The sequence below is a fragment of the Budorcas taxicolor genome, chromosome 15 (assembly GCF_023091745.1).
Source record: "Budorcas taxicolor isolate Tak-1 chromosome 15, Takin1.1, whole genome shotgun sequence".
Taxonomy (NCBI): domain Eukaryota; kingdom Metazoa; phylum Chordata; class Mammalia; order Artiodactyla; family Bovidae; genus Budorcas; species Budorcas taxicolor.
The window spans coordinates 74,854,234-74,869,549 of record NC_068924.1 but is presented as its reverse complement, the minus strand read 5'-3'; the positions used below and the strand labels follow the sequence as shown (position 1 = coordinate 74,869,549).

Here is a 15,316-nt window from a genome sequence, read left to right as displayed (position 1 = left end):
GAATTTCCTAATGTATAAAATGAAGATAATACTAATACTCCACCTTGTAGTATTTTTGAGAATTAAATGCCATAATACATGTTACAGGCTTGGAACAATGCCCAGAATATAGCAAGTATTTATCTACTATTAGCTATTGTCATCATCACTAGTTTACTTGTTTATTGACTATTTCTCACTGAACCTCCAGGTCCATGAGGGCAATTATTAATATCTTATTTGCCTTGTGCACCACTCTTCTTCATTGCCAAATACACACAGGAACTTGTAGTGCTCAAAAACGATCACTGCATGAATGAATTCAAGAAGTGTTGTCATATAGTCTCACATATCCTTAAGGTAAACCTCCATCTATGAAGGTAATCTGCATATGTGCTTGTAACCAAAGTAGTCGTCATGCAAACTTCCCTAGGAAGCTAAAATCATCATTTAAAAAAAAAGACAGAAACAAGACGCTTGATCATAAAAAAGAGCCCTCCTGGGCCCACCACCCAAGACCACAGAGTACCATTCTTTTCTATATTCGTACGTGGAGGTCAAGCTCCCTGATGCCACAGGGTTGTAACTATCAATTTAGCCTGTGAAGAATGGTTCCCAATCGTGATAGGAATTCTCAGATTTCAGCCTGTTTTTCTCTCATCATTATTTTCCACTGTCTTAAAAAACCACATTTCTCATTTTATCTGTGCCACAAGAACCTGGTCACACTCTACTGTGGTTCCTGAGTTACAGCTACTCTATTCTAGCCTCTTTTTCTTGGATGTACTTCTTCAAAGGTCCTGACCCGGTGCTGACACTTGGTCTATTCTTAGAGTGGCACCTCTAAACGTCAATTCCTTTTACCTTCCACTGGTTGAAAGACAACATTCAGAGGTAGAGGTTGCATACAACATAAAAGAAAATCCTCCGGGATCTGGTATCCTTCTTTCAAGAGTGTCCAGAGGAATCTGATCTGAAGAGCTCACAGTCTTAGAGACACACACACACACACACAGAGTACAGCTTAGCTACTCATGTTTTACAGCTTATCCAGATTTGCTGGAACAATCATGGATTTGTTGGAAAACACCAACCACCAGGGAGTGACGGCACAGGTTAGAGGGCAAGCCAATCCACAGAAGAAAATCGGCAGAAAAACCTTCCAAAAACAGTTTGGAAGAGTAATCTTTATCGTTGTTCAATAGACTGGTTCCAAATAGGAAAAGGAGTACGTCAAAGCTGTATATTGTCACCCTGCTTATTTAATTTCTATGCAGAGTACATCATGAGAAATGCTGGGCTGGAAGAAGCACAAGCTGGAATCAAGATTGCCGGGAGAAATATCAATCACCTCAGATATGCAGATGACACCACCCTTATGGCAGAAAGTGAAGAGGAACTAAAAAGCCTCTTGATGAAAGTGAAAGAGGAGAGTGAAAAAGTTGGCTTAAAGCTCAACATTCAGAAAACGAAGATCATGGCATCCGGCCCCATCACTTCATGGGAAATAGATGGGGAAACGGTGGAAACAGTGTCAGATTTTATTTTTCTGGGCTCCAAAAATCACTGCAGACAGTGACTGCAGCCATGAAATTAAAAGATGCTTACTCCTTGGAGGGAAAGTTATGACCAACCTAGATAGCATATTGAAAAGCAGAGATATTACTTTGTCAACAGAGGTCCATCTAGTCAAGGCTATAGTTTTTCCAGTGGTCATGTATGGATGTGAGAGTTGGACTGTGAAGAAGGCTGAGTGCCGAAGAATTGATGCTTTTGAACTGTGGTGTTGGAGAAGACTCTTGAGAGTCCCTTGGACTGCAAGGAGATCCAACCAGTCCATTCTACAGGAGATCAGCCCTGGGTGTTCTTTGGAAGCAATGATGCTCAAGCTGAAACTCCAGTACTTTGGCCACCTCACGCGAAGAGTTGACTCACTAGAAAAGACTCTGATGCTAGGAGGGATTGGGGGCAGGAGGAGAAGGGGACGACAGAGGATGAGATGGCTGGATGGCATCACCAACTCGATGGATGTGAATTTGAGTGAACTCCTGGAGTTGGTGATGGACAGGAAGGCCTGGCGTGCCTGTGATTCATGGAGTCGCAAACAGTTGAACATGACTGAGCGACTGAACTGAACTGAAAAAAAGATAAATTATCCACCATTTATTGTATGAAAATATCAATGTCTGAACTTGAAACTGGGAGATGGAAGTGCGCACTTAACATATTTTTTAAGAGATTTATGTATTTAATTTTTTGGCTGTGGTGGGTCTTCATTGCTGTGTATGGGCTTTCTCTAGTTGCAGCTCACGGGCTTTAGCAAACTGGCTCAGTAGTTTTGGTGCACGGGCTTAGCTGCTCTGTGGCGTGTGAGATCTTCCCAGACCAGGGATCAAACAGGTGTCCCTTGCATTCCAAGGCGGCTTCTTAACCACTGGACCACCGGGGAAGCCCAACACATTTTTTACAAAAATTATGTCTCCTATTGTTTAGAGATAGCTCCAATTTATCCCCTCCAAAAGGCCAATGTTAAACATTTAAATGGCAATGTATCGAGGTCACCAGACAAAGCTGTGTGATAACCTGTGTGAAGCATAATTCATAAGGGAAACCTGAAAGTATTTAGAAATTATAGCAAGAAGAGACCTCAAATTATTATCTGATTAGGCCTCCAGTAACATTAGGCATTACAGAGACTTGGAGACAGTAGAGAACAGTGGCTTTTTAATACCGCAGGTGAGGCTTGGTTCTTAATTCTGTAGCTCATGAACTGAAAGAAGCTATTTTAACCTTTCTGAGACTCAGTTTCCGCATCTATAAAACAGAGATAATAATGTTACCTACTTAAGAATTATAGTTACTGCAATATAGTATGAGTTTGATAAAAACTTTATTATAATGTATAACTATCACATCATTTTTATTAGCATGTTAGACTTTATTATACCCATTTCACAGATGAGGCAGCTGAGCCCAGAGAATTTCAGCAATTGGCTCAAGATTATAGAGTGAGGACTTGGGATAGCAGCTCTTCTTCTTCCCAGGGCTCCGTTCTTTTCACTTCACTGTGTGTGTGTGTGTGTGAATTGGAGGAGGAAATGGCAACCCCCTCCAGCATTCTTCCCTGGAGAATCCCAGGGACGGGGGAGCCTGGTGGGCTGCCGTCTATGGGGTTGCACAGAGTCAGACACAACTGAAGCGACTTAGCAGCAGCAGCAGCAGCAGTCTTAGAGTTATAGAAATGTCAAGTGTGTGCCATTCATATATATTACATAATTTTTAGTTTTCTGAGGACAAGAAACTGCTCGCTTGGTAACTAGATTTCTATCAGCACTGTGGAAAATCTTAAGACTCTTTTTTCCCCAACAGTGTACTGCTAGATAAAAGCTATAGTCAATAGCATTTGGAAATAGTTATAAGCCTTGTTAGAGTTCAGTATTAGTTACACAGACTGGTGGGTTCACTTTTGGAATCCACACTACATGGTACATCCATGGTATACAGCTTCCTCTTTATTTTTCGGCTGGGCAGCAGAGCAAGCAGGATCTTAGTTCCCCAGCAAGGATACAACCCATACCCCCTGCAGTGAAAGTGAGGACTCCTAACCACTAGACCACCAGGGAATTCTGGTACATAGCTTCTTAAATGGCAGGATATAGAACTTTATCAAAAACAATCAACAAAAAAGAAAAAAAGAACAAGAGATAGTTCTTATTCATAATAAGATCAAGAGTAAAGAGTAGATAGAAATGTTTGCTGTTTAGTCGGTAAGTAATGTCTGACTCTTTTGCAACCCCATGGACTGTAACCCACCAGGCTCCTCTTCCATGAGATTCTCCAGGCAAGAATACTGGAGTGACTTGCCATTTCCTACTCCAGGGGATCTTCCTGACCCAGGGATCGAACCTGTGTCTCCTGCATTGGCAGGAGGATTCTTTACCACTGAGCCACCAGGTAGATAGTATTCAATAACTTAAAATATATATACAGCTATAGATTCAACAAATATTTACCTAATACCTATCATATACTAGGCATCATGCATGCCGGGCATTGGGAATACAGAGATGAAGAAGAAATGATGCCTACTCTCAGGAACCAGCATAGTAGGGAAAAGACGTAAAGAGATGGGGGAGGGAGCATAGAGCAAAATGAACCAAGCTGGAAAGAAGCATTGCCCCCAGAAGAATCATGTTTCACTTGGCAAGGAGGCTCAAGGGTGCTGGCAGATTAAATGGCCTAGAAACTTGACCCCTAGGCTTGTCAGTTCTGTAAAAGCAAGCAAGGCTATTTGATCTTGGTCTTTATTCCCAGCCCACTTCATTTGCTTCAGCCCATACCATGAGAACAAGGAAGATGCCTTGCTCTACTTCATCCTCTTTTAGACAACTGGGAGAAGACAAGGGACCAGCTCTGATCCTGGAAAGCCTGTTTTTCCCAGGAGCTTGAAATTCCAACCCATAAAAAAAATCTAGATTTAATTTGCAAGACTTATAGCTCAGCAAAAGAGTGAGAGTGAGTGAAGAATTCCCCTAACAGCAACCCAAGTTTAGGCCATTAGAAGAGATATCTAATCTTCAAGGAACCTCCAGAGAATAGAAAGGAAAAAAATTTGTTTTCAACAATAGACCTGAGCTCATGATTCACCTTAGAACAGGATAGCCTGTAACAGCTATCCTTCCTTTCTTAAAACGCTTACAATAAACCAGAAAAAAAGGGAAAAGAATACAAAAATGATTATATAAATATGTGATGGCAATTTGGTAATAAAAATAATTTTTAAAATTTCTCTAGCATATCCTTTCATCAGACGATAAAGCGTCTTGCTTACAATGCGGGAGACCTGGGTTCGATCCCTGGGTCAGGAAGATCCTCTGGAGAAGGAAATGGCAACCCACTCCAGTACTCTTGCCTGGAAAATCCCATGGACAGAGGAGCATGGTGGGCTATAGTCCAGGGGGTCGCAAAGAATCGGACACGACTGAGCGACTTCACTTCACTCACTTCATGAAGACCAAGGTATTTTAAACTGATTATCTCATTCAGCCTAAAAGCAGTTTTGTGATATCAAAAAGAAAGAAATAGGTAAGAGAATTTAAGAGGTAAATTCTAGTGGCAAAACAAAAAAATGACTTATGGGTATGAAGTGTACAGTGAGGAGAATATGGTCAGTAGCTAATATCTAAAATTTTTAAAAAACTAAGTAATATCTTTGTATAGTGAACTACCATGGTTAGACTTGTTGTAATAATCAGTGTCAAATGTGCAAGAAGTATTAAACCGCTATGCTGTGTAACAGGAACGAACAGCGTTCTAGGTCAACTGTAATTCAAAACCAAACTCAGTTTGGGATGGACATGTACACACTGCTATATTGAAAATGGATAACCAACAAGGACCTAACATATAGCGCATGAAACTGCTCAATGTCCTATGGTAGCCTGGGTGGTAGGGGGGTCTCGGGGGAGAATAGATGCACGTACACGTGCGGCTGAGTCCCTTTGCTGTTCCCCTGAAACTATTACGACATTGTGAACTGGCTACACTCCAAAACAAAACAAAAAGTTTTAAAAAAAAAACAAACAGAAATAGAGATCAGATTTGGGGTTATCAGAGGTGGGGAAGGATAGGAGGAATTGGATAAAGGTAATCGACACTTCCAGTTATAAGATAAACAAGTACTGGGGATATAATAATGTATGTTACATATGAAAATTTCATACGTTACATATGAGAATTGCTAAGAGAGGAAATCCTAAGAGTTCTCATCAAAAGAAAAAAGCTTTTTCTATTTCTTTAATTATCTAAGACGACAGATGTTCATCTAAATTTATGGTGATAAGCACTTCATGATGTATGTAAATCAAATCACTATGCTATGCATCTTAAACTTACACAATGCTGTATATCAATTATATCTCAATAAAACTTAAAGAAAACCATTTTTTATAAATTTTAAAAAATGGATAATCATCTTGACTTTTACACACTCCAAACATACTTTATAAAGAAACACAAGTCCTATAAGATATAATCTATGAAAGATATCCTACCTCTAGAAATAATCTTAAATTCTTCAGTGACGGACACAGCATCCTCTGGAAGGAAAACTGCAGAGGAATATCATCCTAAACATTTCCGTGAAAAAAAGCCAGCCAAGAAAAACACAGGCTAACGGAACACAGACTAAAGGAAATCAGAGTGAATATTCTGAATAATGGGAAAGGTTAGAAATTATGAGAGGAACCTAAAAAATAAAACAAAACAGATCTAAAAGATCAAACAGGGCTTCCCAGGGGGCTCAGTGGTGAAGAATTACCCTGCCAAGCAGGAGATGGGGGTTTGATCCCTGGGTCGGGAAGATCCCCTGGAGGAGGAAAGCGGCCACCCACTCTAGTATTCTTGCCTGGAGAATCCCATGGACAGAGGACCAGATGGGCTACAGTCCACGGGGTCGCAAAGAGCTGAGCGACTGAAGAGCAGGAGTAGCAACAGATCAAACGAGCAGTTGTTGAGCTTCTAGAGTTGTGACCACTCACTAGACCCATCATTAGACAAAGCTGGCTGCACCAAAAGCATGCTCCAAAACATGTCTGGGCAGCCCTCAACTCATCTACCAAAACCAAGCATTCACTGCCACTACTTCATCAGCACTGCCCTGCTCCGTGCATCTTGCCTGCTTCCAAAAGCCTCTTCTGGACCTGCCCTAGAGGCAAAGCACTCAGGTACTTACTATTCTGTGAAGAATCTGGCAATGCCGTACTGGCTAATATCTTCCTTGTTCTCTAGCAGCTGGCAGACTGCATCCTCCACGTATGTGAGGACATGTCGCTGGGCTACAAAAAAAAAAAAAAAAGAAGAGAGAGAGAGAAAGTGAGAGGGAGATTAAAAAAAAAAAACAAAACCAACCCTCCAAACCCCAGTAAGGCATGAAAGTCAATCGAGGCGCTGGCTCTGCTCCAGGAAGTGGACTGCAATAGGTAAAGCAATGCACGGCCCTAGATGAGCTACAGTCTCAGTGGGTAGAAAGGGAGATGCTGGAGAAGACCTGCCGCCGTGTGATTGGCTGTCAGTATTAATATCAACTGTTCGCTCTTCATTTCAGTGATGAAGGTGAGGAGCTTTAGCACCATTTAGCAGATACACCTGGGAATTCTTTCTTCCCACCTCCTTCCACTTTTCCATGGCTCAGAAATTTACCCTAGGGAGTAATGATTCTATGCCTGACTGCAAGGAAAACTCAATTCTTTCATTAAAAAAAAAAAAAAATTCACTGAAAAAGTTTAAGGACCATGAAGATTCCAGCAAAGATGTTAAAAGTTATTAACCTTGGTAAATAATAAGACCATGAAATCTGGGTGGCCCGATTTATCAGAAAACATGTTTCCCACATTTGTTGTGACTAGCAGACGTGTGATTTCATCACGGGCTTGTAATAAAGGGTGTGATGAGGACTAGAATTAGACAGACCTGGGCTGGAATCATGACTCTGTCTGATGGCATAATCTTGGATAGTTATTTAATCTGCGCCTGTTTCCTTCTTTATCAAGTGTGGAAAGAAACGTAACTTTATGTATTTATTTTTAAATTGAAGTATAGTTGATTTACAATGTTGTGTTAGTTCCTGGTGTATAGAAAAATGATTCAGTTATATATACATATGTTCTTTTTCATATTCTTTTCCATTATAGTTATTACAAAAGCTTGAATAGAGTTTCCTGTGCTATACAGTAGAACCCTATTTATCTATTTTATACATAGTAGTTGTATTTGCTAATCTCCAGCTGCTAATTTATCCCTCCACACCTTCCCCTTTGGTAACCATAAATTTGTTACCTATGTCTGTGGGTCTGTTTCTGTTTTGTAAATAAGTTCATTTGTGTCATATTTTAGATTCCACATATAAGTGATGAGAGAAACAGAATTTAATTCTTTCTCTAAACATGGTCAACAACTTAATCTGAATCGCCTGAGACACCCTATTAAAATGCAGATTCATCACCTGGCACTATCTCAGACTTTGTGATCTTAAAATTCTAACCGGAGCCCAGTAATTTTAACAGGTACCCTTGAAGTTTCTTACGTATCCTGAAGTTTAACAATCACTGGTTAAGAACTTGGGCTGTGGAGTTCTGATATGCGATTTTGGGAAAATTAGTCTGCAAGCCTATTTCCTTACTGTAAATTGCGGATAATAACATCATCACTATTCTTAAACCACAATGCCTTGTTTTCTTGATAATATATCTCGTTAAAAGTCTATCTCAAAGGGCTACTGGAAGTCTGCTGCAGTGATACAGCAGGGCTTCTGACACAGCAGGTGCTCCCCAGACACTTGTTCCCCCTCCCTTACTTTCGTCTTTAGGTGTAACAGTGGTATCCTGGCACACTTCACATAGAAACTTCCAATTCAGTATTTCCATTTACCACCCTATTTTTTTCTTTTTCAAAAGCAAAACAAACAAAACAATTTTCGTCTGGAGCAGTAAGAACAAAAAACCCCAAAGTAATAAATATCCTGCCACAAAGCAGTTCCACAAAGTTGCTACCAACATGGACACTTGCCTCTTTCATATTTTCATCCCTCAGGAAAACATGAGGGAATTACCGAAAATTTGTAAAATTAGATACTTAAAAAAAAAACACAACAACATTCCTGAAGTCCTGGTAATTTAGTGAGACTTGTAAAGCAAATACGTTTATCTACCCAAGCTGTACTCAAGACAGTCTTTGTTTGACAGTGGTTACCTAAAGTTTCACCATGTTTACACCAGCCTGAAGTCCAGATGAATGACATGTTTACATTCCATGACTTACTCTATCGATATGAGTGCTTCCCAAAGCTAACAAGTATCAGCTACTGCAAACATTCTCCAACTCCGACCCCACAAAAAGATGTGAAAACAAAACCCGTGCTTCATCAACAGTTCATCCAACTGGAAAACTATTTCACTAAGAAATGGCCCAAACTGACAGTGAAGTCATGAGATAACACATGAGAATTTCTTGGGGCTTCCCTGGTGGGAAGTCCTAAGGTCCCTAAGGTCCTGCAAGTCTCACGGCACAACAACAAGAATAACAACAGACAATTTCTGGCATTAATCGTTTTATAATTAAGTATATATGAAACTAGGGGTGGGGGATGGCCAAATTAACATTAAAATCAGGTATATTTTCACTTCTGTATTTTCCTTCTCTTATTCCACCCACTTATCCTTATCTTACAAAAAGATTCCTTTCATGGGCTACATATAGGCTTTTATGAGTTGGAACTACCTAAGGCTACTGCAAAAGATTAGGGTTTTGTTGTGTTTTTTTTTGGTTTGTTTTTTTGTTTTGCTTTTTGACAGCAAAAATGAAAGAGCTCTACTTAGAAGCAAATCCTGCTTCTTCTCCGTCTTAGCTCCAGGGACTAAAAGTCAATGTGAAAGCCCTTTAAGGGAGAAATGTTTTCAGAGCAGTTAGAATCAAAGTACTTTTGTCTTCCTCAAAAAAGGGAGGAATTTTCTGGAAAATAGACTTTGCAGCAAGAAAAAAAAAGGTGGGGGATGGGGAGCAGGGAAAAGAAAAAAGAAAACAAATATAAATAAAGGACTATACCTATTTAACATTCAGCTACCATTCAGATATTTAGAACTTAATATTACACGTAATGATGATGATAACAATAACAGCTCTACTAATTCTGAGCACCTGTGCAACTTACTGAATAACCATGTGCCAGAAACTGTGCTGTTTTACATGCATTATTTTTTTTTAAGTTTATATTTTTATTTTTTGCTGTTGTATCTTTTTTTAAAAATTTTACTTTGCAATACTGTATTGGTTTTGCCATACATCAACATGAATCCGCCACGGGTATACATGAGTTCCCAATCCTGAACCCCCCTCCCACTTCCCTCCCCATACCATCTCTCTGGGTCATCCCAGTGCACCAGCCCCAAGCATCCTATATCCTGCATCGAACCTAGACTGGCGATTCGTTTCTTACATGATATTATACATGTTTCAATGCCATTCTCCCAAATCATCCCACCCTCTCCCTCTCCCACAGATTCCAAAAGTCTGTTCTATACATCTGTGTCTCTTTTGCTGTCTCACATACAGGGTTTATCATTACCATCTTTCTAAATTCCATATATATGTGTTAGTATGCTGTACTGGCGGAGAAGGCAATGGCACCCCACTCCAGCACTCTTGCCTGGAAATCCCATGGACAGAGGAGCCTGGTGGGCCACAGTCCATGGGGTCGCTAAGAGTCAGACACGACTGAGCGACTTCACTTTCATGCTTTGGAGAAGGAAATGGCAACCCACTCCAGTGTTCTTGCCTGGAGAATCCCAGGGACGGGGGAGCCTGGTGGGCTGCCGTCTATGGGGTTGCACAGAGTCGGACACGAGTGAAGTGACTTAGCAGCAGCAGCAGCATGCTGTATTGGTGTTTTTCTTTCTGGCTTAGAAATATAGATCAATGGAACGAAATAGAAAGCCCAGAGATAAATCCACACACCTATGGACACCTTATCTTCGACAAAGGAGGCAAGAATATACAATGGATTAAAGACAATCTCTTTAACAAGTGGTGCTGGGAAAACTGGTCAACCACTTGTAAAAGAATGAAACTAGAACACTTTCTAACACCATACACAAAAATAAACTCAAAATGGATTAAAGATCTAAACGTAAGACCAGAAACTATGAAACTCCTAGAGGAGAACATAGGCAAAACACTCTCTGACATAAATCACAGCAGGATCCTCTATGACCCACCTCCCAGAATACTGGAAATAAAAGCAAAAATAAACAAATGGGATCTAATTAAAATTAAAAGCTTCTGCACAACAAAGGAAACTATAAGCAAGGTGAAAAGACAGCCTTCGGAATGGGAGAAAATAATAGCAAATGAAGCAACTGGCAAACAACTAATCTCAAAAATATACAAGCAACTCATGCAGTTCAATTCCAGAAAAATAAACGACCTAATCAAAAAATGGGCCAAAGAACTAAACAGACATTTCTACATGCATTATTTTATTTCGTTTTCACAATAATCCTATGATAGATATTTTGATCACGTTTCCATTATACAAAAGGGAGAACGGAGATTTATAAAGTACCTTTCTCAAGATCACACAGCTAGTAAGAACAGAAGCCAACACTCAAGCCAAGGTATGTCCTACCAAGAACCCATGCCCTTAACACTGTATACCACACTGCCTCATCACTGACACGTTATAAGTTTTATAATAGATACGATCTTCATTTTACATGGAGCACAAAAGAAGGGGGTGTGTGTGGATAGTAAAATCATGAGAGGCGGTCCACCTGTGCCCATGTGAATTCATATGTGAACTCATATGAGTGTGTTTGTGTGTTATATGTGTTTACCCTGTCCCCACCTGCACAGGTGTGCATGCCAATCGGCATTTGTGTGAAGTTAGGACATGTCCCCAGTTTCAAAGTTTCTTACAAAGAACCTGCTCACCACAAAGTCTTCACCCCACCCATCCCTAGCTCAGAAAGTAGAAAGAGAAAGATCTAGTGCTCTTTTCATCCATGGGTGAAATGAAGGAATTAAGAAGAGCCCGCAGAGGCAGGAGGGAGTTCCTCTCTGAGGATTTTACACCAGCCTAGTGCAAAGAGCCCTCCTCTCTAATTGCTTTCTAGCTGGTGGTTTCCTCCACGTGCAGCTCTTATCAGTCCCATGTCACCTTCTGTGGTTAAGGGTACCACCCAACCCTGGAAAATCCTTGCACTTTATCAAATGTCAATATGACAGAAGTTCAAAGCTCTTGTCTGGCAATAAAACATGGGGGGTGTCATTTCATATTATTTTTAAGATGCAAAGGAAAAGGCTTTAATTTATGTGAATGATTAAAGAATAAAAACTGCACACCTGCATCCCCAGAGGGCAGAGATATCTGGGCACCTTAGTTGCCCTCTCGGAGAAGGAAAAACGTCTCAGATTGGCTTTTCCTCTTCTGCTTTGCTGTGATTTTCACAAGGCCAGGATTAAGTTTTCTAACGTGAACCAATAGGCTCTATTGTTCTGAAATCCACACTAAGGCCTAAGGATCCATGTCTTGCTCAAGATAGCATCACGGACTGATATAAGCATTTAAACCTTCAACACACTGCACTGAAATGGCTGAGAAAAATATAACTAAGCACGGTATGATCTTTATATGAACCGTGTGAGTGAAAGCAATTGTGGATCAGAAACTTCTTGGTTCTCTATTGAATCATCTCCTGCTGATCACTTAATCTCTAGATACCACAGTCAAGCTTGCTGTGACTTGAGTATGACGTGAAGACTATGTCTATTAATAAACTATTTCTTTAGAAAAGGGCTTCCCTGGTGGCTCAGATGGTCAAGAATCTCTCTGCAATGCAGGAGACACAGGTTTGATCCCTGTGCTGGGAAGATCCCCTAGAGAAGGGGATGGCAACCCACTCCAGTATTCTTGCCTGGAGAATTCCATGGACAGAGGAGCCTGGGGGGTTATAGCCATGGGGTCACAAAAGAATTGGACATGACTGAGCAACTAAGCACACAGATGCACTTCCTTGCAAGGAGCAAGCAAACCTCTTTAGAAAATATCAGATATATACAAAAGATAACATATTAATGATTATGTTATTATTGCTACATACAAATTTTACAGATCAAAACAATATAGCAATTCACTGCAATGGTTAAGAACATGGCTCTGGAGTCAGGCTGAACTGGATTTAATTTCTAGCTTTGGTACTTATTAGCTGTGTGACTTGAAGCAAGCTACCTAATTTCTCTGCCCTTTTCTGTGAAATTGGGGACTAATGTCTACCACTTAAGGTTATAGTGAGGAGTAAATAAAGTAACTTATGTAATAATCTTAGGGGGTTCCCTGGGGGCTCAGATGGTAAAGAATCTGTCTCCAATGTGGGAGACCTGGGTTCGATCCCTGGGTCAGAAAGATCCCCTGGAGAAGGGAATGGCACCCCACTCCAGTATTCTTGCCTGGAGAATCCCGTGGACAGAGAAGCCTGGCAGGCTACAGTCTACGGGGTCGCAAAAAGTCAGGCATGACTGAGCAACTAACACACAACACAACACACACAACAATAACCTCAGCATAGCACTGGGCACGCAGTAAGTATGCGATAAACTTACTGTGTGTATGTTGACTATTGTTGTTATTGTGATAGGTGTTACTGCGTATCCCTTCCAGACATTGCAACTCACAGAACAATGGGTTTCAGCACTAACAAACACCAAGACATCAACCTACCATAGCTCCTGCTCACTTATTTAAAGTTTGCCCATCTAACCAAACATGTTTACAGATTATCTTCAAGGATTACTGAGCTACATAAAACTCTACACATGTGATAATACACATAATTTAGACTCACTTCAGCTATAGCCTTTAAACTTGTAGGAAGCGTTCACTTATTAACTGCTAATTACTCAGGAGACTCTAATTTATATGGGGAAAATCCAAAACGATTTCTTTTTACTCTCTTCCCAAGCATAAATACCATCAAAGTATTAGCTGTTTATTTTGCAATTAAATGGTAAGGGGTCCCATTTGGAAAATTTTGCTTGAGGGGCTACCTCAGTTATTTAGACCACTCATTTTATTATATGATTATTATTTTACACAGAGTCCGTGGACTAGAATAAACAAGTTTCACTAGAAAACAGTCACATAAAATACAATATGAGCTATTACTAGATATAAGAGCAATAGCAGTGTAAGTGAAAAGCAAAGCATATACATATATCCACGTTTATATCCGACTTTTTTCTCCCTTGTCAGAGTCCTTTGGAGACTCAGATGCTGGTTGGAACAAATAGTGCTGGATTAAATCAAGACTGTTCTCTGAGATTAGAAAAGTAACCTTATTAACCAACAACCTGTCATGTAAACTGTTTAGAAGCTTCAAGTTTAATATCATTTCTAAATCACTAACATGTGTTGATCTTGTCAAATATAAATAAATAGCTTAATGGTTTAAAAAGTTAAACCTCTAAAATTAATCATTTACATTCTCCATCTTTACTGGTATGCTCTCATCCAGGGATACAGTACGCTCTGGTAAAATATTTTATCACCCATACAAGACCATCTTTGATCTTAGACCACATAGACCAATTTCCTTTGACCAAAGGAGATGGGGAAATGAGGAAAACTAGTACATGTAATACTTATACAATCCAGTGAGGCAGGTAATAGACTTTTTTTCTGAAGCTCAGAGAGGCTAAGAAACCTGCTCAGTCTTAAAAAAGACCGAGTCAGAATTGAAACCTAACATTTGACTCCAAAGCCCATGCCTTTCCATCTCAACCTTAGCTCTCAAAAGCAAAACAAAATAAGAAAAAATGAAGAACCGACAATGTGTCCCATTTTACACTGCATTGTCTAGAAAATGCTAGCTCTCCATTGTTAATACTAGAAAAGAAATTTCATTTGGTTAATCAGATAAAGTATTGGCATGGTCTTTAAATTTTTAAAAATGTTTATTATTTATAAGTATATAATTATTTTGAAAGATTCAAACAATATTGAAAAAGTTAAAAACCAATCCCAGTTCCCAATCAGGTTGGTATGCATATCTAAAAAATACAGAAATACACAGTTTGTGAACTTGGTTTTGTTTTTAAGTAAACGACATATACTTTTCTGTACCTTACTTTTTTCACTTGACCATGTTTGGAAATCTTTTATGAAACAATATGGTACCAACTTATTTGCCAGTGTATTTCTATTGATAAACACTCAGGCTGTCCCCGCATATTCACTACAGCAAACTGCTGGCTGAACATTCCTGTACTTGTCTCCCTGTGCATACGTGCAAGAGCTTTTCTTAAGGTGAAAGTAAAAGTCATTCAGTCGTGTCCAACTCTTTGCGATCCCATGGACTACAGTCCAGGGAATTCTCCAGGCCAGAACACTGGAGTAGGTAGCCTTTCCCTTCTCCAGGGGATCTTCCTGACCCAGGGATTGAAACCAGGTCTCCCACATTGCAGGCAGATTGTTTACCAGCTGAGCCACAAGGGAACTGACATCTGAGAGGATGCACATATCCTCATGGGCTTTATTTTTCAGTTTTATTGAGAAATAATTGACGTACATTACTGTGAAAGTTTAAAGAATACAGCATAATGGCTTGATTTATACATATATTATGAAATGGTTATCATAATAGGTTAAGCCTAACATCCTTCTTCTAAAATACATAAAATAAAAAGAAAAAAAAAGAAATTATTTCTCCTTGGGTAAAAGCTCTTAGGATTTACTCTTTTAACAACTTTTCCATATATCATATAGTAGTGTTAAAAATAGTCATCATGC

General features: G+C 39.7%; 1 protein-coding gene across 1 annotated transcript in view; it reads right to left on the bottom strand.

The window, feature by feature from the left end:
- The window catches only part of CSTPP1 (centriolar satellite-associated tubulin polyglutamylase complex regulator 1), a 208,576-nt gene that overhangs the window by 149,852 nt on the left and 43,408 nt on the right, over positions 1–15,316 (bottom strand). Inside the window, exon 2 of the mRNA XM_052652233.1 lies at positions 6,713–6,815. Coding sequence (XP_052508193.1) covers positions 6,713–6,815 — 103 coding nt within the window. The remainder of the gene's footprint in view (positions 1–6,712; positions 6,816–15,316) is intronic.